The 25322-nt window shown below is 42.3% G+C and overlaps 1 protein-coding gene across 1 annotated transcript in view; it reads right to left on the bottom strand.

Moving 5' to 3' along the window:
* Positions 1 to 1314: 1314 nt before the first annotated feature.
* CD6 (CD6 molecule) overlaps positions 1315 to 25322 on the bottom strand; it is a 35450-nt gene continuing 11442 nt past the window's right edge. The window contains exons 3-11 of the mRNA XM_089523412.1: positions 24237 to 24545; positions 21396 to 21701; positions 17222 to 17311; positions 15529 to 15678; positions 8606 to 8728; positions 7499 to 7600; positions 6723 to 6842; positions 4569 to 4682; positions 1315 to 3232 (exon numbers count right to left, since the gene is read on the bottom strand). Of these exons, the coding sequence (XP_089379538.1) occupies positions 3138 to 3232; positions 4569 to 4682; positions 6723 to 6842; positions 7499 to 7600; positions 8606 to 8728; positions 15529 to 15678; positions 17222 to 17311; positions 21396 to 21701; positions 24237 to 24545 (1409 nt within the window). The 3' untranslated portion in view covers positions 1315 to 3137. The remainder of the gene's footprint in view (positions 3233 to 4568; positions 4683 to 6722; positions 6843 to 7498; positions 7601 to 8605; positions 8729 to 15528; positions 15679 to 17221; positions 17312 to 21395; positions 21702 to 24236; positions 24546 to 25322) is intronic.

The following is a 25322-nucleotide window of genomic DNA, read 5'->3' as shown; positions in this document are numbered from 1 at the left end:
ACCTTTCCTTGTAGAGTCATTGGTCTAGCTACATTGAATAATTATGTGAGAGTAGAAAATCTTGTGCTGCCAACATGTTCTCCCTCTCCTCGGGTGGATTGTTTGGTTCCAGGCTGGAGGGAACTGTAACATACCCCTGAATAATTTGTTTCATTTTCTCCCTTGAATTTTTGTACATTTCTCAGAGCAGTTGCTCTTAGATTGCACAGATCCTTCCTGTGCACCATCTCAAGAGACTTAAGTAGTGGAGAGCTTCCCTCCCTGGAGGGAAAAGGTGATGTTCAGCATAAATAACTTACAGTTGAGAGATGGTGTGGATATTATTATTCTGGACAGCACCAAGAGTCCACAGAGTTTCTGCTGGAGGATATGATGTATAGATTTCTTCGGGAATGCACTTTGAAAAAGGTAGAGACATATTTGTACCGACTCAACATCTGTTCTCTGACCATGAAGAATGTGCTTCTAAGTATTATTGTTTTAACACATTCTCTTTGCAATGTATTTACAGTCTCTACCCCTCAATCATATCTGGAGTACTAATTTGTTTCAAAGTGAATAGACATACGGAGAAGAGGAGGGAAACAAATTAATTCTAAAAACAACATTTGGATGTCTGTTTTCTTACATTTCTCACAAATATCAAGCACACTTTACATGTGCTTGCCTACTGTCCAGGAATGCTGCCAGCTGACCATGGCATCTACATTGTGCAAATCATGACTCCCTGAAGATGGTATAGGAGGCAACCTCTGAGAAGCCACATGTGGCCCACAAGGAATACCTTGCCTCCTAGTCTTGCCAGAGTGAAAACAGGAGGGGACACCTCTACCTTTAATGGTTGGGTAGAAGAGGGAATTTCAGCAAGTGCTGCTTGTTACCTTGATAAGCAACACCTGCTGATATTTTTATCTTCTATACCACCATAAGGTATGTGAGCCCTCTCCAGTTTTCACTACAGCAAATCTATACCTGCCCTTGTTTTGTCCATACATTTGTCTACTTACATTCTGAAATTCCTTTCTGAGAAAAATTTCTGCCAGCTGAACTAAAATTTAAAAATCCAGATCACATTTGCTAACTTTTAAAAATTCTATTTCTTTTGTGCTTTGATTTCCAATTCCTCTCATTTTCTTTCCCAATCTCTCATAATCTATTGAGTTTTAATTTTTAATTGAATTTTCTTGTTATTTGTGTTGACTGTAACATCATAACACACTAAATTTCTATGGAGTCTTTGTGGACCTCAATATGAGAACTTTTCAAAATGAAACAAATACCATATACAAAATACATTTGTCACAATCACTTTTTAATAAAATTTTGTGTCTGATCAAATAAAACAATTTTTCACATCAATCATATAATGGGTAAAAAATCTTTCTTAGGACAATATTGAAAAGTTAGCAGAAATGGAGCTTGGCCAGATTCACTTTGGGGACATGTCCCATGGATTTTTAGCTAACCAGCAATTTCTCCAGCTCTTTTCTGATACTTTCTTGCGGATACCCATCTCCTCTTTTTCTTAGGCCACAACTTCCTCCCTGTGTTTCCAAAAATCAGAGATGGATGTCATTGCTCATATAGAGCCAAAGCAGCAGCACCCACTCACTAGGCACTATTGGCAGGCTTGTTTAGAAAGGGAGAAGGTTTGCAAAAGTACAAAACATCTTTTTTTTTGGCGGCCGGGGGGGGGGGGGACATAGGAGGACAAGTGTATTTGTGTTTGTTGTAACCAAGAGTCTTGTGGCACCTTAAACCAGGAGAATGTCTGACCAGTAGGCCGCATGCTAGTTCCCTGAGGCTGTTTCTGAAGGTTTCAGTGATGCCTAGTATTCCTCTCATTTGAAAAAAAAAAGTTCTCATTCTATGAGACAATAATGATGCCATGAGCTAGTCTTACAACCTAAAAACTATTTGGTATTTACGTTTAATGACCCCAAAACTCACCTTAAATCCTGTCAGCCACACCAAGGACCAGAGTTCTATGGTGCTGGTGAGTGGGGTGCTGAAGGGTGATGCATCCATCCCCCTCTTGCCAGTGAGCCATGGTGTGATGAGGAGTTGCAAGAAAACGCCACAGGGGTCCTGCCTTCTGGTCTTCTCACTGCCACTTTCTAGCAAGAGAGGGGTTGGATGCATAATCCTCCAGTGCCCCACTCACCAGAAATCCATCTCTCCATATGGCTGCCTGGGTTTTGGGGGATGGGATCAGGACACAGAGGGTATCCACAACATTGTACAGTGGGCCCTTGGTATCCATAGGTTTGATTTTAGGAGTCCCCATGGATACCCAAATCCATGGATGTTCAAGTCCCATTAAAAACAATGGCATATTAAAATGGTGACCTTTATATAAAATGGCAAAATAAAATGGCTTTCTGGAATATTTTTTGGAATATTTTCAATCGGTGGATGCTTCAATAAAAAATCCATGGATATGAGGGCTAACTGTAGCTACCTGTCTTTCAGCTGGAGCAACAATGACATCTAATTCCATCAACTGTACTGACATCTAATTGTTGGCAGAAACTGCAAGTGTATCCAGGAAACCCAAGTATTCATTGGCAATTAAATAAGAGCTCTTCCCAATGAAGAAAATATCTTTGTGAACTGTGTTAGTGGGGATTCAATCCCTAGAATAAGAACCAGTTTAGCATCCCCCTTTCTTATATCATACAAATTGCTGATGATGTAACATAGTGGGTGATGATTAGTTGGTGCTTACTTTTGGAAGCTTTTGTCTCAGCTGCCTATATTTTGAAGCTTGAATCCAAGTCCTAGGCTCTTAGGAATATCCATTTCAGCTACTTTAAGATCATATATCACTGGCTAGCAAAATTAAAACAGGTAAGGGGAATCTCAGAACAGAACTCGTGCCCTTCTCACGAAACAGCAAGAATTGGAAAGTAGTGTCTCTGTGTGAGTACTACATATTTCTAGTTAATCTTGGGATGGGCAATGAAATATCTTTGGTAGTAGGCTTTGATTCAGAGGTTACTTGGCCTTCTTTCAAAATGCTGGATCCCCATGTGGCAATAAAGCCTCCTCAGTCCTTGCAGTCTTATCCATCTTTGGCTGTTTCTGAAAGAGAACTAAAAACAGATGGAGCTACATCTCTGGCACAAGTTGGCCTCTCAAGACCACATGTCATCATAATCACTGCTGTTGAAGGAGCCATTCCCAGGCCTGGTCTCGCAGTTCACCAAAGGTCTGGAAAAAGTTGTCAGGCCTGAAGCAAAGAAATAAGAAGTGCAGTTGAGTCAGTGGCCAAGAAGCAGATGGACTCATCTCTGAAGGAAGAAGCTAAGAGCTAGCGGAGATATTTGATGACCTAACTTTCCAGCTGCATTGCCTTTTTGGGGTGATCTCACAGGGTACATGTGTCATGCTGACAAAGCTTCACTGCTCGGTGGCACCAACTTTGTTACATAACATAATATTACTTATAAGAATGGCAATAAACACATCTCACTTGGAAACAACAGCATCTGGATAAGAAAGTAGCCTCTGACACTCTATAAACTGGTTATTCCTGGCTCAAACCATCCTTTGTGTTTTGCTGGGAGCTCATGTATGACAGTGAATAGCTATCCCACTTCAGAAATGACTAGGTGATAGAAGTCTAAAACACACGGCTGAAATAATCCAGTTTGAGACCCTTTAACTGCCCTGTCTCAGTATTAGGGAATTCTGGGAACTGTAGTTAATTGTGGCACCAGAGCTCTCTGACAGAGAAGGCTAAATGGCCCACAAAATTGCAGTTCCCAGAATTCCCCAACACTGAGCCAGGGCAGTTAAAACAGTCTCAAACTGCAGTGTGTTTTGGACCAAAGGCGGGTTACAAACCACCATTAAAGTATGGACTCAGTCCGTACTAGGGTTAGGAAGGTGCGGTGCTCCGCACCCCCCTAACCCTAGTACGGACTGAGTCCATACAAAATGGCAGCCCCCCTTCCACATGGGGGCTGCCATGACGACGTCACGACTGCGCTGCCTCTACATGGGGCGGCACGGACGTGACGTCGTCGGTCCACGCCAGGGCGTCTAGGCTGCCCTTGCCGCGGACCAGGAAGGAGCTCCGTTTTGGAGCTCCTTCCTGGTTTGCGGCGGCGCTTTGCTTCGCTGGGCGCAGCCTTCAGATGGCTGCGCCCAGCGAAGCAATGGAGAAAGGGGCCAAGCAGCCCCTTTCTCCTTCTCCCTGCCGCCGCTTGAAGCCCCAGGGACACCCCTTTTCAGGCTGCGGGGAAGCGGCGTTTTGCTGCTTCTCCGCAGCCTGAAAAGCGGCGGATCGGGGCCTCAGCGGCTGCCGCTCTGCACGCTGAGGCCCCGATACACCGGGGAAAGGGGCGGGTGCAGACCGCCCCAAATGGGCGGTCTATAACCCGCCAAAGTCCTTATAAAAACCCTGTTTCTCATTAATACTGTGCTAGGGCTAGCAAGGTATATTTTATGTTTGTTTGTAATGTTTAAAAAAGTGACAATGATGTTTTACTCCGTGATGACTTCCAGTTGAACAAATAAATCTACTAGCTAATTGAAGGCTCAATGTTTCCGTTGCTACTCACTTCCAAACGACTCGTTTCCTGGATGGTCTCCCTGGCATTCTGGTCTTTGGATGTTCTCATACCATTCTGCATCTCCAGATGATGTGCTGTCACTGTCTTCAGCTATAGGTCCTACTGGAGAAAACCATGAATATGTTGAGACAGGGCCCCCAGAACTATTTTTAAAGTGGAGGACTCAACATTGGCAGGCAAGTTGTTATTAATTTTGCCTACTTTTGTAGAGTATTTGCTGAGGGAGGGCAAATTATTTCCCCATTTAGTTGCTCTGAAGCACTCTTAAATATGAAGACTCTAACAAGTACACGAGTCCTCCATTTATTCAGTGGAGGTAACCCCCAAGTTAGCATGCATAGGAAACATTGCAGGCAGATGTTATTATTTCTGGGAGGGCTTAACGACAATTGCTGTCTTAATATATTTTTAGTGCTGATCATTTAGTACACTTTTAATTGATAATTCTTCACAAGGCTCAATTACATAGGAATTTTGGTAGTCCAATTATGCCAAGATTTTGGTAGTGCAATTATGCCAGTCCCCATAGCCTAACCTTCTTGAGGCTTGAATCCCCCTGTCTCCTTCTTCCAGGCTCTATGCACAGTATAGTAAGCAGTCAGGTAGCTGTGGATACTTCTGCATGTTTCCCATGATCACAGGGGTGTCATCAGGGGTGTGTGGTCCACACCAGGTCACACGTCTGAGAAGGGGTGACACCTGGTTGGACCCTCCTCCTTCCACTCTCACCTTGTCCAGTGCTGTGGCTCTCTTCGATGAGGGAGTCGAGGCATCAGAGAAAAGCAGTGCATGTCCCTAGTTCCATTCCCTCTAGCTCCCTCACTTGCCTGGCTGCCTACTCAGCCCCTGACAGCCCTGGGTTGGCTTCTGAGCAGGTGGTGGCTGGCTGGGGATGGGGATCAGGCAAGTGAGACAACAGGAGGGGAAGGGGACCAGGCAGGACTGGGCAGGCCACCCCTACACCACCACAATTTTCTTCCAGGCAACTGCACTGGGTGACACTAATGCTAGTGATGCTACTGCTGAGACAGAGATGAACTGGCAATCTTCTTGGAGGTGACTTGCAGTTTACCTTTGTCTGAGAACATACAAGGGGAGGATGTCTTGGTGAACACCATGAAATATGAAGGGGAAACATATGGGTTCCAAACACTTAAAGATAAGTGGTAAACATGTAAACATATGCAAGGCATTATCTGGTAGGTGTTTGTGGCCTAAGGCAAACACTTGGGAGGCAAACACCTCCAATGCTACCTGAAGCTTAAATGGAGAAAACCATGAGATCTTATAATCCTTTGGTTTCCCTTTCTCTACTGAGCACTGCAAACTGCCAAATATTCTGTGCAAATATTGTGTGACTTTACTTTCCATTTTGAAAATGGTGTGCCATAGAAGGAGGGAGAGAGAGAAGAAGCCGCCACATGGAGAGAATGTTAGACTTCTCATTGCCAGAATTTGAAAAACTTACTTTTTTAGAGAACTCCTAAAATTACCCATCCAGCATAGGACCTTATCACACCAGATGAATCCTGGGCAGAAACAGGATTTAAAAGTAGAAAAAACCCACAAATACAGGACGTTTTTCAGACAATGTTTCTTCTAAAGAGTAATAACGTGAAAATAAGGCGAATGGAAAGTCAACAAAAATGACACCTTTTTATTTTTGGGAACTTCCGAAAGTAAAAGATGTCATTTTTGTCGACTTTCCTTTTGCTTTATTTTCACGTTATTAGTCTTTGGTACAAACACATCTAAAAAACTTACCACATTTGCGTTTTCCCCCTCTACTTTTAAAATCCTGTTTCTGTGCAGGATTCATCTAGTATGATAACGCTACTAGCCTCTGCTCAGTTTGGCTGGGTGGCTAGGGGATTTGTAGTGCCCTCCCCATGTTCTGCTCATGGTACCAAATTATGTATTCTCGGTGCCAGCCCAGTTTGACTCCATGAGTAAATAATCCAGGATGTTGCCAGTGGAACAAGATGCCATCTGAGAAGTGCACTATAGGATCTATCACACAGGATATTAAACTTATAGGTTACATTTGACAGAAAGGAAAGAGGTCTGGCTCCAGTGTAACAGTTTGGAAGGAAACATATTTATCATACAAAAACAAAAAAAGATGTATAGAAAATGTCTCACCTTCCTGTGGATTGTGGCCCTTCAAAGCTGGATGCTTGATCTCATCCCCTCTGGGCACATCAGAAATGCTAAAATTGCAAGGAGGAAAGTTTTCCTCAGATGCCCGATGCCGGAGAGAATCTGAAAATGGTGGCCAAACAGAGCTCGTCAAGTTCTCAGAGACAGATGCTTGGAGGAGAAGGGCAGGAAAGCAGCAAGGTTGTCACATCCCTCCTTGGAACAGCTTTCTTTCTTTAAAAACTTTTGGGTTGGGCGACATGTAGACTACCACCCTACTCAGAGCTTGGAAAAGTGCCATCCATCCATGCATCCTTTTATTTATATCCTGCCTTTCTCCCACACTGGGACTCAAGGTGACTTACAAAAAGAATATGCAATTTAATATAAACATGTACAAAAATTACAGTAAAAGCACACACAGTTGAAACATGTACAAACCTGAGATTAAAACAATATTAAACTAATAACAGAATAGTGTTGGAGCCCCACACCATTCTCCTCATCTAACACCCTTTTTAGTCCCATGGGGAAAAATACATATCATATTTTCCCTTCCAAGGGATCTCAACGCTTTGGAAGAAGAGGAGGATTTAGATTAGGAAAACATCACACGGGGAAAAAAAATCAACATTGCATTTCAGTGCTTCCTGAGGCCTTTTCCATTGATTAAAAATGTAGATGTCTTGGATCTTCTGCAGAAAACCTGTTTGGGGCTCAGAGAGCCTGCAGATACCTGTCTGTTTGTCTGGCAGACAGAGTGGTAGCAAGATACTCACTGTAGAAAGTGGAGAGTGCCACAGGGGGCTTGTCACTGAAATCGTAGCGTTCATAGTCAGAGTCAGAATCTTCACTAAGAGGTGTAGGTTTTGCTGCTGTTGCTGAAAGGGAGAACATTAGTCATGGGAAAGCATCCCACAGTTTGTTAAAACAAGCACTTGACATTCCCTGGTGTAGTTATGAACTTTTAAGGCACTAGAAGTCTGACTGAAGGCCCCTCCTCATTGCAAAAGTATTTTGGAAAACAAATGTATCAACATCTATGGATAAGAAGGAAAACCCTTTTGAAGTACCAGAACTAAACCAAACCACAGGAAGGTATTAATCAAAAGAGTTTGCAACCCATTAAAAACTGACAATTATATAATAGCATCACATTTTGAATACATAAAGAGAGCAGAAGGAAGTGAAATGCAAAATATATAGACTGTGAGACAAATGCTAAAGCTCAAATGTGCATAAAATTATCACAGTGTGACCATTCATAAAACATTGTCATTGTAACACATACATCCTGGTATTGTTACTGCTATTGAGCTACGATATGTATCTTAATTACTATATGCTAGATTTTATGCCTGTAACTTTCTTTCCAGAATGGTGCTATGTGTATATCACACTCCTCCCTTCTTATAAAAATAAAATTGTTCAATTTTGGCAAACTCAGATGGAAGCAAGAAAGTGATTCCCATAAAAAATATTTGGGCTTCTCAAAATAGAATTCAGAACCTGCCTTTGAGCCAAGAAAAGCCTCATAGATTCTTGACTAAACCATCAAATGTGGGAATAACAACAACAACAACAACAACAACAACAACAATAATAGTAATAATAAATTTCTTGCCAGCCTTTCCCCAAGCTTCAAGGGAGGGTACAACATAGATTAAAATACATATAACCATTTAAATATATAAATTAAAACAGATAAATCTAGGATTAAAATAACTAAGAGTTAAGTGCTAGGAAGTGTTGTGGTGATGGTGGGTGAGACTGAGAAAGGAAGGGAAGGAGGGAAGGAAGGAAGAAGAAAGAGAGAAAGGTACTACTACATGAGGGGAAAGTGGAGGACAACATAACGCAGGCAAGCAAACTGCAGCTGTCACTACCTTCTCCTTTGGGGAGGCTTGTGGGGATTTCCCGATAGTCATTATGCACTCCAGTGGTTGAGACTTGCACACTGTGATTCACCAGGACTGGGGCAGATATTGAAGCAGAGGAAATGGTACAATCTGCAAATAGAACTGCAAGTTATGTGCTGTAAAACTGCCTCCAAAGAGGCACAGGCTCCCCTTTTGCCTGCAGGCATTCTGTCCAGCCATCAGAAGACACATTAATAGTAACGTCCCAAGCTTACATAATGTATTTTGTACATTTTGATTGGGTGAATAAAGGTATCACTGTTTTGTGGATTTTGGATGCTATTGTACTTTGCTATATGGCCAACACATCGACCCCTGAACATGTTTTGATGTGAAGATATCACATGTTAGCCTCTACAGGAGAATCCTAAAAAGGGAGACAATGGACTGAGACTTTATTGTTGAAGTTAATCCACACGCTCCCGAGCCCTATGACATGTGGGCACCGCCATGATTGCACGGCCCTGCCCACACAGGGTGCACATCCATGACATGTGTGAGCCTGTTGTAGCCCTTATGACGGCGCAAAAAGGAGCCACTCTAGGCGACTCTTTTTTGTTGTGCAGTGTTGCTGATTCGTTTGGTTGCTGTGGCAATGCTGTGCAGCAAAGAGGGGCAGCGTTTTGCCACCCATCTGTCCAGGGCCTATATTTGGCATGTTTTACCAAAACAGCACCTAACAATTTTCCTAATGCAACAGCATTCAGTGTTCTCTGCCTAACAAAGGGAGTTGTGACTTCACAAGGAATGGAGACATCTTGGATCTCAGAGGAAGTACCTTTTTGTATCGCTAATGGAATTCAAATTATATTTTCTGGACTCTGGCATTTTTGTTCCCAGTGCCATATGGCCAGAAGAAGGAGGGGCCTGCCCCCATAGATATCCCTCTATGCCATCTCAACACAGAACAACACATCTTGACAAAATGCAGGCACGTGACTTACACTGTCATGTTTTTTTTAAAAAATAATATCCTGTTTAATAATAATAATAATAATAATAATAATAATAATAGGATTTATTTATATGCCACCCAATCACTGGGAATCCGGGCGGCTTACAACAGAAGGGATAATAGACGGTTCCCTGCCCTCAGGCTTACAATCTAAAAAGACACAACACAAAAGGAGAAGGGAATGGTGAGGGGGGAGGTGATCAGGTCCAGCATTCTTCTCTCCCTCTGAGGCCTGGACCAAGGCAGATGGACTGGAGGGAGGGCTCTTTTTCTTAATCAAGCCCAAGCCCAATGGCGTTGAGCCTGTCCTTTCACTCCCTCTAAGGCCAGAAGATGACAGTTGGAAGGAGGGAGGGGAGGGCTCTTCCTCTTCAGGCCCAATGGCGTTGGGCCTGTCCTTTCGCTCCCTCCCAGGCCAGAAGATGACAGAGGGGTTGTTCTCACTAGGTGAAACCCCGCGTTCTGAATCGAATCCAAGGAGTGGCGTTCCTATTAGGATCCGATTTAAACCTAGAACGGTTCTAGAGCAACCCGCAATCGTCTCCACTACAAATCGAATTGTAGAGCGGAATAAAATTTTGATTCGAGTTTTCCTCATTTAACGCATGTTAAAAAAACACTAGGGTCTGACCTACGTTTTTCCATTGATTCGATTTAGGAACCGGAGCATTTAAATAGGAACGACAGCCTTTGAAATTGCGTTAGATGAATGGGAGGAGCGGAGTGCGATGGGGCTGGCCTTGGGGGAGTTGCCCTTTCTGTCCCCATCCGTCTGGCTGTCGCCATTTTTGCTTCCCTCACCCCTTTGTCCGCTGTGGTCTTTCAATAAGAGATAAGGATTATTTTTATTTTTTATTTTAATGGTTTACAGGCGCTTAATCTTTTCAGCGCTTTAAACACCTGAAGTCCCGGCTGCTCAAGGCTTCCCCCGGTGGATTGCAACCTCCCCTCTGTGTGGGGAGAGCCCATTTCTAACGGAGGAGAGGCAGGAAGGGAAGGCTCCTCTCAAAGAGGCATTCCCTGCCCGCTTGGGCACTGATCTCGCCCAGGCAGGGAAGGGAAGGCTCCTCGCCAGGAGGCATCTGATCTCGCCCAGGCAGGGAAGGGAAAGCTCCTCGCGAGGAGGCATCTGATCTCGCCCAGGCAAGGAAGGGCTCTGATCAATGGGGGGGGGGGATAGAGCCTTTCTCCCTCCATTTCTCAAATGGAATCTGCCTTCTCCTCCAACCCTGGAAAGAGAATCTTTGGGAAGAGTGCTCCCTCCCTGCTTTTCCAGCAGCCTCCTTCATTGATCTCTGTGCTCTCTGAAGGGATTCTCCCTGGCTGTCTTGGGAGACAGGATGCTGCCCTCCAAAACCTATCCCATAGTTCCTCTGGAAAGAGCTTCGCTTTTTGCCAGCAGCCTCCTTCATTGATCTCTGTGCTCTCTGAAGGGATTCTCCCTGGCTGTCAATGAAATGGAAACGATGCCAAAAGATAAATCGCTTCCAAATATTCCGGATTAACGTTACGTCATTCTGATGTACTATTGATTGACAGCTCTAAATAAGGTATGGAGGAGAAGAATCCCTTTATTTAAACACCGATTTCATGCCAAGTAGGAACGCTTGCAGGTAAAAACTTCGATTTAAATAACCAGATGGGAACGATGAACAAAGCGATTCAGATAGCGGGATAAGAACAGTGTTATTTTGAATCGATTTTATTAAAAACGTTGTATTTTAAATCGTTTCAAATCTTAAGTGGGAACAACCCCAGGGATGCGTAATCCAGTATTAGGATTTTATCGTGTGTTGAACTGTATTGTATTTTTAATGTTGTAATCCCGCTTCGATCCCTTTGAACCTTCATACACTGCAAGCCACAAACTCCAGGAATTAACAGTGCCACTATGGGCCAAATACAACAAATTCTACAAAGGAGTGATACCTTCATTGGCCAGCCAAAATGCACAAAATACACCATGCAAGCTTTCGACGTTTCATTGGCTTCATCAGGGAAAGATGTTAAAAATCATACAGAGGAAAACTGATGATGTTAGAGTCACAGGCCTATGTTTGTCTGAGATGTTACTTCTGTTGCCAGTTAAGATGGTTTGGAGGGATGATTTTTAACGCCCTGCATGATGAAGAAGCCAGTGGAGCTTCGAAAGCTTGCAATATGAATTTTGTGCATTTTGGTTGCCCAAATAAAAGTATCACAGTTTTGTGGATTTTGGATGTTACACTTACATTTGTTCTTAGGGATGAACAAACCTATGACTCAAGCTCAGTTTTGTTTGTTTCTCCTTTTCTAATGTTAAGATCATTCCATCCCATTTCCACTTAATCCCCCCCTTTAAAACTCTGTATGACACTTCATACATATTTTCTTGCACACATCTCAACAAATGCTAATTTTTGTATGAAGTTTTCAAAATGTGTTCTTCTCCCCAAGCTATTTTCCTAAAGAAAAAGCATTTTTGTCTGACTTTTCCATAATACATACCATTTTGCTCCCATTTTTATTGTAGCATTTCTGTTTTGTAGGCATGCTTTCATGCACAATACCTTGATCACAAACTTAAAGAAAGTGTAAGTATCAGTGTATAAAATCTACTTCTGACTGTTTATAGATTTAGATATTACAAATTTGGTGTGTTCACATAAAATGTACAGCATAAAATGTGAATCAGAAAGTCTCAGTTGCATACATATGTTACAGTTATGCCAATTTTCATCTCATCCTTCAGTGTTAAAAAAGAAAGAACCCACACTAATCAAACATTTTCAGGATAGCTTGGCAAGTAAAATGAAAATAATAAAAAGTAGATAAATACACAGCAAGATAGAATCAGCAATTAATTTCTTGCCAGATCAAAAATAGAAAAAAAGAAGACTTTTTTTTTGGTCTGACACAAACAGAACAACAGAGTAGGCTGAGGACAGCATTCCATAAATGGGAGGTCAAAATAATAATAAATTTTAAAAACCTCTCTCATAAGGGCATGCAGAGGAAGGCCTCTGAAAATGTCCAAAATGTTTGGACAGGCTCACATGCATATGGATGATCCTTCAGATATCCTGATGTTAAGCTGTATAAGACTTTAAGCAAGCCTGCACTTTGAACTGTGCTCTCAAAGAAGTCATTGCAGTTGTTTAGGCATGTGTGAAATATATCCTGCTGGTGCCAGGCAACAGCCTTGGAGTTGTTGCATAAAATAATTTGCTGGTACACATTCACAAACAAGACAGCAAGACATGTGTAGTATGTGCCTGCCTGTTTTACTGTAAAGATACATGCGACATAGAAGGATCGAATCTTATGGTTGGAAGGGGACACAAGGGCCACCCAGTCCAACCTCTTGCCATGCAGGAATACACAGCTACAGAGCTCTTGAAAGGTGTTCATCCAACTTTGTCTTCAAGTAGCATTGCCACTCCTGGAGGCTACCAGAATTTGCTATTTTCTTTCCACCTGGGAAAAAAAACCCAGCAGGGAATGTCAGGGCTGTCCAAGAATGCCTCCATTGTACAAATACAGCCGGGGGGTGGGTAGATGCAAGCCTTGAAGTTCATGATTCCAATCTTTGTCTTAGAGGCTTAGATGGCAAGTGCCTGATTAAAGTCCTTGGTTTGGTAGGTTCCACAGAAAAAGACATGAACCAAGCTGAAACTAAACCAATGAACTGGAGCCAGTTGGCTAAACATAATAGTCTTTGTAGTGAAATTAATGTACATCAAATCCTTGTGGAAGAGATGTTTATTGATACTGTCTAACGATTCCAGTGCTGGCAGATGATGGCTTCGATGTCAGTGGGATAGTGAATCCACTCTGGATTTTAGTCCATACTTACAAAGAACTATCAAAGATGATGAACTCCAGCCCCAAAAGTGTTTAGTACTTTAGCTAGCTCATTTAAAGTTCAGAATAATACCCAGAGTGGATTCACTACTCCACTGACATAGGAGTCACCATTTGTCACTGCATCAGTCTATCTGACAGTGAGCATATCAGAAACACCAGGCCCTCACAGAGAAAGCCCCCACAGGGAATTGGTGCTTTGATCAGAATTTGAGTGGTGTTTTGGTTTTTTTTGAAGTAATTTATTTCCATTAGTGATTGTGATGTTGCAAAGCTAACTCATTACATTGATTGTTGTGCTACTTGTTCCCTTTTTGTTATTATTTCTTTCTTTTCTGCGTTGCACTTGAGTATCAACATTACTGGGGACAGGGCAAGGGATACAGGTCACGCCAAGTGACACTCTAAATGGGGTGACACCACCAAACGTGTTTTACGCCTTTGGCAAAAAATGGGCCATGGTACAGTCGGCCCTTCTTATACACGGATTTTTTATACACGGATTCAAGCATCCACAGTTTGAAAATGTTCCAAAAAAGTATAAATTTCAAATATCAAACCTTGATTTTCCATTTTTATAAGGGACACCATATTGCTAAGTCACTATATTTAATGGGACTTGAGCATCCACAGATTTTGTTATACACAGGGGAACTTGGAACCAAACCCCAGTGGATAACAAGGGTCCACTGTATTTGCCTGAGTCTCTTTAAAATACTGAAAAAATGGTTTGGGTGTGGCAAGGCTCAATGGGAGGAGAAAGGAGATGCCCCAGGTTTGTTTATGTTTTAAATAATAGTAGTCGAAGTAATTTATATGTTGTTGTGAATGTTGAATGAGTGAGAAAGTAGAAAGGATGGTTACTTTAGAGTTGAATTGACATGGCAAATCACTTTATAGATATCAGATTATGTAGGATAACAGTATAAGAAGAAGAAATAATGTAGTCAAGCATTGAAGATAAGGATAAAGAAGATAAAGAAGATGATGACGATGGACATTTAAAAAACTTAAATTGTGAATTTGTAACCGAAAGTTAATCTTTGTAGGCAAAGATTTCTATTGCATGTTACCAGTTGAAAGTTATGGATTTGCCTATATGAATGAGAACAAATGTATGAATTTAAATAAGTGTATTTTGTCCTATATAGATCAATATATTTTTTTCAAAAATAAATTTAAATTTAAAATTTAATTTTAATTTTTAAAAATTTTCTTTAAAAACATCACATCGTACCAAATTTTCACTTTAACTACATGAAACTATGTACATGTAAATGTATTTAGGCTGTGCATATGATACTGTAATTTAAAAGTATAATTTTAATTTTGCTAGTTGTTTATGTCACAACTATTGTCATTATATTCAGTGATACGATTTATGAGTAACATAGTACAAAAAACATTACTAAAGATTATGTATGGTGTGGTATGGGAAGAGGTTAAGCAGGGGTAGTGACACCATGAGTTACTGCACCAGGTGATGCCAACCCTAGTAATGCCACTCTTGTGATGGTACCCAAAGCGACTCACAGGTACTTTCTATTACTCCCCCCCCCCCAGCACTTAAAATGCAAATAACTGCAAAATGTTACTTGTTGTATCAATTAAGTTTCTACTCACCACATTCCTTTTGGAATGTACCATCTACATCATTGCTGGCCCCCAAACCTGTAACTATTTACTGGTAGCTACATTACCTGTTACTCATAACTTCCAAAAGCTCTGGGTTTGGTTATCTGAGAAGTTTCTTGGCCTCATCATCATCCCTCCCTCCCTCCCTCCCTCCCAGCTTGCTGATTTCAATTTGCATTATAACCTGGTCATAGCAGAATCCTTCTGGAAATATCAGGGAGATGATGGAAATGATAAACTTTGACATTTCAAGACACCTCTTTAGGGTCTGTGTGAATCCATGGCAATGATATTTTTAATTTATTCTGTTTTTTAACCCAAAGGGAACCTGGCATGCATTTCAAACCCAGCCCTCCTACCATACCTTCCCAAGATCCAGTGCGCTAGACCTATGTCCCACCATATCTCCCATAAAATTTCTGACCCTTCTGTGAGGTGCCGGCAATATCTGTCATACCAAGGGTACCATTTTTCTTTCGCCTGCTCAGTAAAATGGTGATGATGTGACTCAAGATGGCCAGAAAAAGGAGAAGGCCCAGGATGATGCAGAGGACATGCAGTGTCTGGTAGGATGGTTTAAAGTCCCAGTTCTCAGGTCTAGTCCAACCTACAAATACAAGACATAAACAGTGGTGGGTGGAGGGGGGGCAAGAAGAAAGGAAGACAGGGGGAAAGTTGTGTTTAAATCTGTTCATTTTCTATATTTTCTTTACTTTTTCTTAACATAGATAAATCTATTTAATCAGATAAGTGTAGCATGCAGAACTGGGGAAAGATTACTTTTCAAATTACAGCTATCTACCAGAATCCCTAGTCAGTATGGGGGATTCTGGAAGTTAATTCCAAGATCTGCTACTGTGGTGTAATTGTGAACATACAAAAAGCTATGATACCATCACTAGTTTCACTCACTGGTGTAATTAAACCAGGTTTCCCAGGGTAGAAGCACTGAGAATTTTTTAATTAGCAGAGTCATGCCATGTCATGTCCTATCATACTTTCCTGTTTCTTCCAAACTTGGTTGTTAGTGGAAAAAATCATCTTGATAGCAACAGTATTTGGCCATGTACTCTCTCTACTGTAATTCTTTGGGGCTCTGCTAATGACTATGTCAGAGCTGGGAAACATTGGTTTTTTAGACTACAGGTGCCAGATTCTGGGTAAGGTAGTTCAAAATGTAATTTCAGCAGGCTCTGTTATTATGACTCCTCCACTCCACTCCCATTTTTTCTTTTGTTAGATCCCTCCTTTTGCTAGGGATCTAACAAAAGATTATGCATCCAATTCTAATCCTCCTTGTTGGTGGACCTTTTCATACTGTACAATTATAGCACTATGATTCCACTTTATAGCACTGTGATTTCTATTTTTCCACTGCTGCTTAGGCCGTTTTGCCTGCTGTGCCCCATTCTCTAGGACCATTTTAGAGGAGCTTAATCAAGAGCAGCCTTGTGCACTTTCTATTCAGCCAGTGACAGACAGAAGCTGTTCTGCTCATTCTGCTTTCTATGTCATCAGAGCAGTTCAGCCATTCATAAGTGTAGGGTCTACCCCCACTTCCACAGCCACCGCCTGCTTACAACACACAATAAACATAGTATAGTAAATGGCCCCCAGGTACTGTTTTTGAGGATTCTGACACCCTCCCTTGATTTCTTTGGGTCACCTTTCATCTGGCAAAAAGGGTGAACTCCTTCTTCTGGAGTAGTCATTTGCCTTTTAAGTAAGTGACAGGATCCCCTTTAACTATTTAACACTGAAAAATATCAATTAAAAAAAACAAACAGAAGTAGACTTCTGACCATTTCTGGTTTTAGATTTTGTTCCTTTGTCCCACCTCCTCTGCCCCTTTTTGGCAGTTCATATTGACCCCAGAGGTTCCCAGAAGGAGGTAATGGCCCAAAGACCCACCATCATTGCCCAACCTGCCTTACAAGAAAGAATAGTGCCACATAGTTCCTATGGAAGTGTCTGACAGCCAGGTGGGAATCCTGCTTCTGCTTCATTTTGCTGCTGATGTGGTACTGACTTATAAACCATTTGAAACCTCATTGCTGCAAGGCAAATACCTTTCCTTCATAATGCAACATGCTGCTAGCTTGCGTGGAAGTAGTGCTGTCCACAATAGAGAGCATCTTGCTTCAACTTACATGGATTGGGCATGAGGGAGACTGAAGTCACCGCTGGAGTCACAGCTTCTGTCACTGCTGTATCTGTCTGGTTTCCCAAACCCAATGAACCTAAAATCCAAGGGGGGAGAAGCATAGATGAGGTAAGAGCCAACATCACTGCTTTAGAAATACACATGTTTAGGACTATAGAGAGGGAGACAGAGGTATTAGATAAAGGGATTGTCTAGACTCAGGGGTATAGCTACAGGGAGCCAAAATGAGGGCACTGCAATACCTTCAGTTGAGCGTTTAGAAATACAGTTTAGGCATCCAAAGAAAAAGAGTAGATGAAGGCATCAAAGGAATATGACTACAGCAAATATAAGAGTTATAGGTGTCAACAGTTTTCAGTGTGTCACTCTGTTTGGGAACATAAGGAAAATTTCAATGGGAGTAGAATTCTTATTTGAGTACACAATGCCCTCACTTTGCCCCCCTCTAGCTATATCTTGGTCCCAGCTCTAGAATACATTTTCCATTGACTGCATCTGGGAGCCAATGTGGGACACATTGGAGGGTGCTGAAATTGTCCAAGGGGAAGCTAGGTACTTCTCAGCTGCATGGATCAGTCACTAATAGTACGCACAGGGATCCTGTAGTACCTTTGAGACTAACTGAGAGAAAGACGCTGGTCGCATGAGCTTTCAGAGACTTGAGCCTACTTCCTCAGATGCATGGGCTGGAATTTTATCACTAGGTAACAAAAACTTATCAGGGAGAAGATAACATCACTGACTGAGAAAAACAGCTCTTCCCACTGGAGGCAACTGAAAGCTGTTCCCTCTCCCCAAAAGTGATGGATGTTGTGATGGTAGCTTCTGCACGGCCTTCTTGCTACTCTTGCCACACAATCCAGGCATTTCCAGATGGTAGCAGCAGGACAGTTGCCAAGTGACATCTCAATCACCCTTTCCAGGGATGCCAAACAGCATTGTGGCATGAAGCTCATGCAGCAGCAGGGAAGCCAGAAGGCAAACCAACCCCTCCTTGGATCACATGGCTACCATCTGTATTGGGAAGGGAAGAGAAGTCTTGGCATGGAACACTTCTACAAAACCACACTCTTATTTCTGTGATGGATGAGAAATAAATCTGCTATTTCTATCACACAACACTGACATTCAAAAAAATGAGATGTGGGGAGTGTGTGTGGTTTTGACAAAGTTTGGAAAAGCTGTTTTTTCATCTACAGTTCTCAGGATCTCCTGGCCAGCATGGTTATGCCTCTTCCATTACCAGTGCTCATGTTGACTGGGGGATTCCAGCAGTTCTAGTTCAAAAATAACTTTTCTAAGTTCTAATCTTTGAGCTTAGTGCCTGCTTCTTGGCTGCTACATCATCCCCATCCGGTCCCTTCTTTCTCACATGTAGCCTTTCCTGTACTTGATCCTCCCCCTTTCCCTGTCTCTTTTCTGACTCTCTCTAAAAGAGGGGTGGTTGAATAGTACTCATGAGTTGAGTACCACATTCCTCTGAGAGCATTGATTAGGAAATGCTTATCAAATTTCTAAATACCACAAAAATGGGAAGGAACAGGTAAGACCACAGAAGACTGAATCAAATAATTCAAACAGACCTTGACAAACTGGGATACTGGGAAAAGCCAAAAAAAATAAATAAAAATAAAATCTGATCAATAGAAAGGAATGTAAAGTGTTGCATTTAGGTACAAAAAGTCAAAGGCACAAGTACAGGATGAAAGAGGCCTAGTGTGACAGTGAAACATATGAAAAGGATCTAGCTGTCTTAGTGGATCATATTTATAAGGTGAATGAGTGAATACAATTTATTTTGGTTATAGATCAGCATGAACCAGTTGTATAACACAGCTACTAAAAAGATTAATACAATTGTAGATCAAATTATCAGAAACTTGATGTTCAGATTATAGTTCCTGCATTATCCATATACTTCTGTTATGATTATCCTGAAGTTTATGGATCTGCCATTATAAAAGTTAGGAGAGAAAAGGGGGAAGATCAATGTGGGGGTATAGTGATATAGAGAAGTTAAAGAGAAATAAGAAGGGAACTATTATCCAAATGATGGGCAGAATAGATGGGCGAGAGGGGATGTTGTTTTATGACTTTGTTTACTTCCTAGGATCAGGGGTTTATGGCAAGCAAAGTAACACCTTTTCTTTCTGGGACAGATGCAGGAGATAGCAGAGTTAGGGAAGCGTAGACACCTCAAATAATCCTTTGATGAAGTCTGAAGCACCTGGATGGCAAGCTGAGGAAGGAGGAGTTGGATGGCAAGGGGTTTTAAAGGGAACATTGTTTTGGGGAAATTTAGATTTGACACTAACTAGTCTGTAGTAGACCTCTGTTTTGGAATCCAAATAAATTGTCAGTTTATCTCACTGCAATATTTTCTTGGCTACTCAAATCTTGGCTCGTTAATCCTGACAGTTCCTCTATCTTCTGCACCAGCCAGGCTGCACCTGAAGTACTGTGCCAGATTTGAAGAAGACTTTGAAAAACTGGAGGGAGGAGAAACCAGAATATGGTGTCTCTTTGACAAAGCAGAGGTGAGAACTACAGTGGTGAGGGATTCATGAAGGACAACTGAAAGGCATGGGTGTGTTTAGCCTGGAGAAGAGAAGATTAAGGGGAAGCATAATAGCAGTTTCCAAATGCTTGAAGGTTTGTCATATATAACATGATTGAGTAGGCTCATAGCTAGAACTCATGAACAGAAATAGATTTTGATTAAAGATTAGGAGAAGCATCCTGATGATGAGAAATGTTTGACAGTGGAGCACACAGCCTTGTGAGGTGGCAAACACTTCTTCTCTGAAGATGCCTAGGTAGAGGCTGGAGGTCCATCTGTCAGGGATGCTGTCAGTCTGCTTTGCACTGAGCTGGGAGCTGGACCAATTACCACCACAATCCCTTCCAACTCTGTGATTCTAACCTAGTCTCAAAGTGGCCTCCTTTTTCTTTTTTTAATTTAAAGGAAGTCAGGAAATCATCCAGGTTTCCCAGTCCTTCCTGGAAAAGTCACAAGGCTACAGTCTTGATATCTCTCTCCTTCTTTAGTCAATTCACCTGTATGATTTACTTGGATAAGCATGTTGTCCACCTGTTATAATAAACATCTTTGGGAATTGGTGGGGAGTGTAACAGATTGTAATTGTACTAGTCATACATGCCACTGTTTTGCTCTGCAGTGGCTAATTAAATGGTTGCCTTTGGTTGTTTGCTTCTTTTCTTATTCTTGTGCTTTGCAGGTATCTTCTGTGTGGCAGCATTTGTTGGGCTATACTAGGACAAAGCTATCCCAGCAGATAGATGGGTAAAGCAGGCTGTTTACCTCGTCACTGGTAAAATCACCCTAAGATCCATCTGTAAATTCTGTCACAGAAACATATGTACGTATTACTTTTTGTACCAAAAGCATTTTTTAAAAAATAGCGAGGAACCCACAGACAAGATAATATGGCACATGGACATGAATAATGGAGCTGAATCCCAGATTTAAGATAGGATTTCTCATTGGGCTTCATTTTGCATTTGGGTTCTCTTCATTCAAGAAAGTTTTGAAACATAGAATCCCTTAGCTCTTAGCTTTACCTTCTGAAGATGGCACATAACCAGGCTTAATATCTGATTAGATAAATAATGCAGGCAAGCCCTTTATCTTTGTCAGGGAAACACTAAGTAGATGTTAGTGGGGTATGTTAGTGGACAAAGTAGCTTGTTTTTACTATTATCTACCTATGTGCTTGAATCCTGTATCAGAGAGAAGTGAAGACAGAAGAACTCCTATTTAGGTGCTCTTGTTTAGGACAGATTGAACATACAGTAAAGGGATGGGGTAGGGGCTAAGCATGGTGTCTTTGTTACCCCCTCATCACCTTTCATAGGCCAAGGGTCTGATTTTTGTTTTCCAGCAGGGAGCCTTTTGTGTCTTTCTCCGTGGCTTCCTAGGTGATGTGGAGCCCTGAAAAACCAATGATCCACATTGTATAAGGAGACAAAACAGAGACAAAAGGTTCCTTACCAAAAGACCCAGCCCTCAGTACATAGAGAGGGATGAGGACAGTATTGGGAGGTGGTGGCAGTCTTATGCCAATTCTACTACTTTCCAGAGAAGAACACCTAAAAAGGTCTTTGCCACAGAGACTGATTAAGGTCCAGGCACTAATTACCATTACATATCACACCAGCAGCTCTGAACTGGTCACACAGCGTGGCTTTGTTGTAGCGCCATTTACAACTGGCAAGTGAATCTTCATCTCCAGAGCATTCATAATACATCTTTCCCAGCAGTGTGTGGTTGAAAGGCACCCGTGGGGTTGAGGCCTTTTCACTGCAGCCCAAGGAGCGGCAGAGGACGTTGGCCTCATCCTGGTACCAGCTACTATCACATACTGTGTTCCAGATGTCTTGATAATAGACCTCCACTCGCCCAGCGCAAGCATCTAAGCCTCTTGTCAGCCGCCACACTTGGTGATCTGTGAAGATGGTAGGAGAGCAAAGGAGGCAGAGTAAGCCAAGGGAAAATGGCTAGGAAGTGGCCAGTCATCTTACAGTGGAATGTGCCACTGAACATCAGAGCCTAAGAACAGGTGAAATTCTAGCTACAACTGCACATCCAGCTGGTATCATGTATTTGACCCATGTCCAATTTAAGTGATAAGAACTGTAAAACAGAGTGTAATCCTTGTTAAAACTAAACAGGGCTGTCACATTGATCAGAAGACATTTGTTCTCTCTCCTGTTTTCTATATGTCTAACAATAACTTGCAGAAGTGATGAACTAATAGGCAGATGGCAATATTCCAGTTCTGATTTTTTAAATCATTTTTATATGTCCATTTGATGTTAGAGAATTCTTGAATGAGATATTACCATAATCCATCAAATCACAAAATTATCTCCAGAATCCCAAGTAAAACTGTTATACAGCGCGCCCGCGTCATACGCGGGTGCGCCTTATGCGGCTTGAGCATATGTGCTCAAGCTGCGGGGCGCACGCGGGGTGGAAGGGGCGGTGCTTCCCATTCAATTGAATGGGCGTGCACGCCCGTTGCGCCCCGTGCGCTGCCGCAGCTTGAGCACGTATGCTCAAACCGTGTAAGGTGCACCCGCGTATGACGTGCCGCTACAATGGGGCTTGAGCATAGGCGGAATTCGCCTTACGTGGAGGGATCCGGAACGGATCCCCACGTAAGGCGAGGGCCCACTGTACAATGTGGAAAATGAAGTGAGCTTGTTTTCTGCTGTTCCCAAGGACATCAATAGGAGTGTAGTGTCTAGATTGAGGGAAATAACAATATCACTCTATTCTGCTTTGGTCAGACCTTACTTGGAATACTGTGCACCGTTACTTTACGCAGGGGATCTGTTCTGGACTCCCCCATGTAAAGCAAATTCCGCCTATGCTCGAGCCCCATTTAAATGAATGGGGCTCGTGCACATGGAGGTGTGGTGGTGTGGCAGTACGCGTGTGCCATGAGCACGCGCCCCATTGTTCCCTAGGGAATGTGCTGCCCCTTCTCCCCACATGGCTTTCAGCGTATGCTGAAAGCCGTGTAAAGCGCGCCCGCATATGACCCGGGTGCACTGTACTGTGTTCAGTTCTGGCACCACAATTCAAGAAGGATGTTGACAAGCTGGAGTGTGTCCAGAGGAAGGTGATCATAATGGTGAAAGGTCTGGAAACCATGTCCTAAGAGGAGTGATCTAGAGAGCGGGTTATGCTTAGCCTGGAGATGAGAAGGTTAAGAGGTGATATGATAGCCCTGTTTAAATATTGAAAGGATGTCATATTGAAGATAGAGGAAGTTTGTTTTCTGCTGCTCTAGAGAACAGGATGCAGAGCAATGGACTCAAACTACAAGAAAAGAGATACAGCCTAAACATTAGGAAGAACTTGCTGATAATAAGAGCTGTTCAACAGTGGAATACACTGCCTCGGAGAGTAGTAGAGTCTCCTTTTTTGGAGGTTTTAAATTTAAACAGAGGCTGGATGGCCATCTGTTGGGGGTGCTTTGATTGTATTCCTGCCCTTGTGGTGTCTTCCAACTCTATGATTCATGTTGTGCTTTTCCCCTTAAGTGAAATACATGTGATGTGTTCAGAACACATGAAAGTCAACATCTTAGCACAACTTCTTTAGCTCTGGGGCCTTTGAAGACATAATGTTTATTTCACAGGGAATTATTGAAAAAGTTATAAAGGAAGTCCTCCTTATGTCCCCATCTGTCCCAGTGAAAGTGCTAATCTCTATTAAAATAACCCTGAGCCCTGTGGGAAGGAACTGACATTTCTCTTGAACTGATGATGAGTTTCAACCAAAATATACATAACTATCTAAAGCCAAGGATGGCATTTCAGCTTGCTGTTTTCCTTTAGGCCTGCAGAAGACAAGGGATGTGCTTCTAACACCACACAACTGTCAGAATACATCTGAAATGGGCATATAGATTAGAGCAGCTGTCCACATGCAATGAACTGGTATCTGTCATTTCTTTCTGTATCAGCTCTTGACAGCACCATCAGGCTCACAAGATGGAGGAACTGGAGATAAGATTGGATGCTGATCAGCTTCTTCTGCTTCTGGCCTGCTTGAATGAGAAAGAAATACCTCAGCTTCTTCTTGGCCTCCCACCATCCTCAACTCTCAGGCTACACAAGAACTGGAACAGAAGGGAGAAAAACAATGCACTTTTGTCTTCACCAAAGCTATCCAGATGAGGAAGTCAAGCCAAATCTGTCCTAACACTTCCTCAGAAGTTGGGAAAGTTACTTCTGACAACCACAGTGCTCAGAATCTCCCAGCCATCATACCATTGTCCATGCTGGCAGTGAAGGATTCTGGAAGAAAGTGACCTTTGTGTTTCCCCCTCTTGTACTTCCAAACCTGGTGGCTTCTAAGGAAATCAATATGATGAAAAGTTGTGAGTGGTTATTGTGGCTTGTTGTTATCCTCCCCATCAGCCCAGGCTTACGAAATGGGTCATCTCTGGATTAAACATCAAACAGACCTGAACATATCACACCAGCTTCTCCTATGTGTCCACAGTCAGGGTTCTTCTCAGCGGGACAGTCCCATAAATAAGATTCAATCCCAAAACATTTCACTCCACCCAAATGGATGGGACCTGTTCTCTTCTGGAAATAAGAGGCATTCAGAGCCTGAATGGCCTGGCCACAACCCAGCTGATGGCACACAACTGTAGCATCAGTCAGGTCCCAGTTGTCATCACAGACAGTACCCCAGGTTCCATTGTAGTCCACCTCAACCCTGCCAGAACAGCGGCTTCCTCCATTTATCAAACGCAGTCTCAGCGTTCCTGGGGAAAAGAAATGGAGAAGAGATGGGTCAAATATAGTGTGGACTATCCTAGGCTCTGAGATTTCAGGGCCAAAAACTTGTGATGTCACAGGGGGTGGGCCTTGGTGATGTTACAAGTTTGGTGTTACAAGGTGTGACCCCTGGTGATGTCATTAAGCTTGATATCTAAAGCATCAACCACAGTTGCTCAGAGTATGCCATTAAAAAAACAACAACACCATGTACAGTGGACCCTTGTTATACACTGAGGTTTGGTTCCTGTGTATAACAAAATCCGTGGATGCTCAAATCCCATTAAATATAATGACATAGCAAAATGGTGTCCCTTATAAAAAATGGAAAAATCAAGGTTTGATATACTTTTTTGGAACATTTTCAAACCATGGATGCCTGAATCCGTGTATAAAAAAATCTCTGTATAAGAAGGGCCAACTGTATAACAAATGAGGAAAATACACATACACACACTTTTCAAAGCAGTCCTTTTGCTCTGAGATTCCTTCTCCCTGTCTGTAGAATGGAAAAGAGGGGCCAGGTCCTACCAACTTACTCACACCATTCAAGCTGATGGGTTCCATGTTAGTGGGGTGGTGATTTTGTTTTGGTCTTCAGTCCAAACATGAAAAGAGCAGTCCAAGTTGCTGACCCTATTTTGGAGTATAAGGTTCAGAACCTTGGATAACTCCTTTAAAGTTAAATTCAGAATGGCTTCATCAGCACATTGACATAAAATCCAATGCTATTGTGCCACGTTATGCTAGAGTGGCTAAATTAA

The sequence above is a fragment of the Sceloporus occidentalis genome, unplaced genomic scaffold (assembly GCF_023333645.1).
Source record: "Sceloporus occidentalis isolate IW3139 unplaced genomic scaffold, rSceOcc1.0.p SCAF_4, whole genome shotgun sequence".
Lineage (NCBI taxonomy): Eukaryota > Metazoa > Chordata > Lepidosauria > Squamata > Phrynosomatidae > Sceloporus > Sceloporus occidentalis.
The sequence above is the reverse complement of the archived record's forward strand: the minus strand, read 5'-3'. Positions and strand labels throughout refer to the sequence as shown.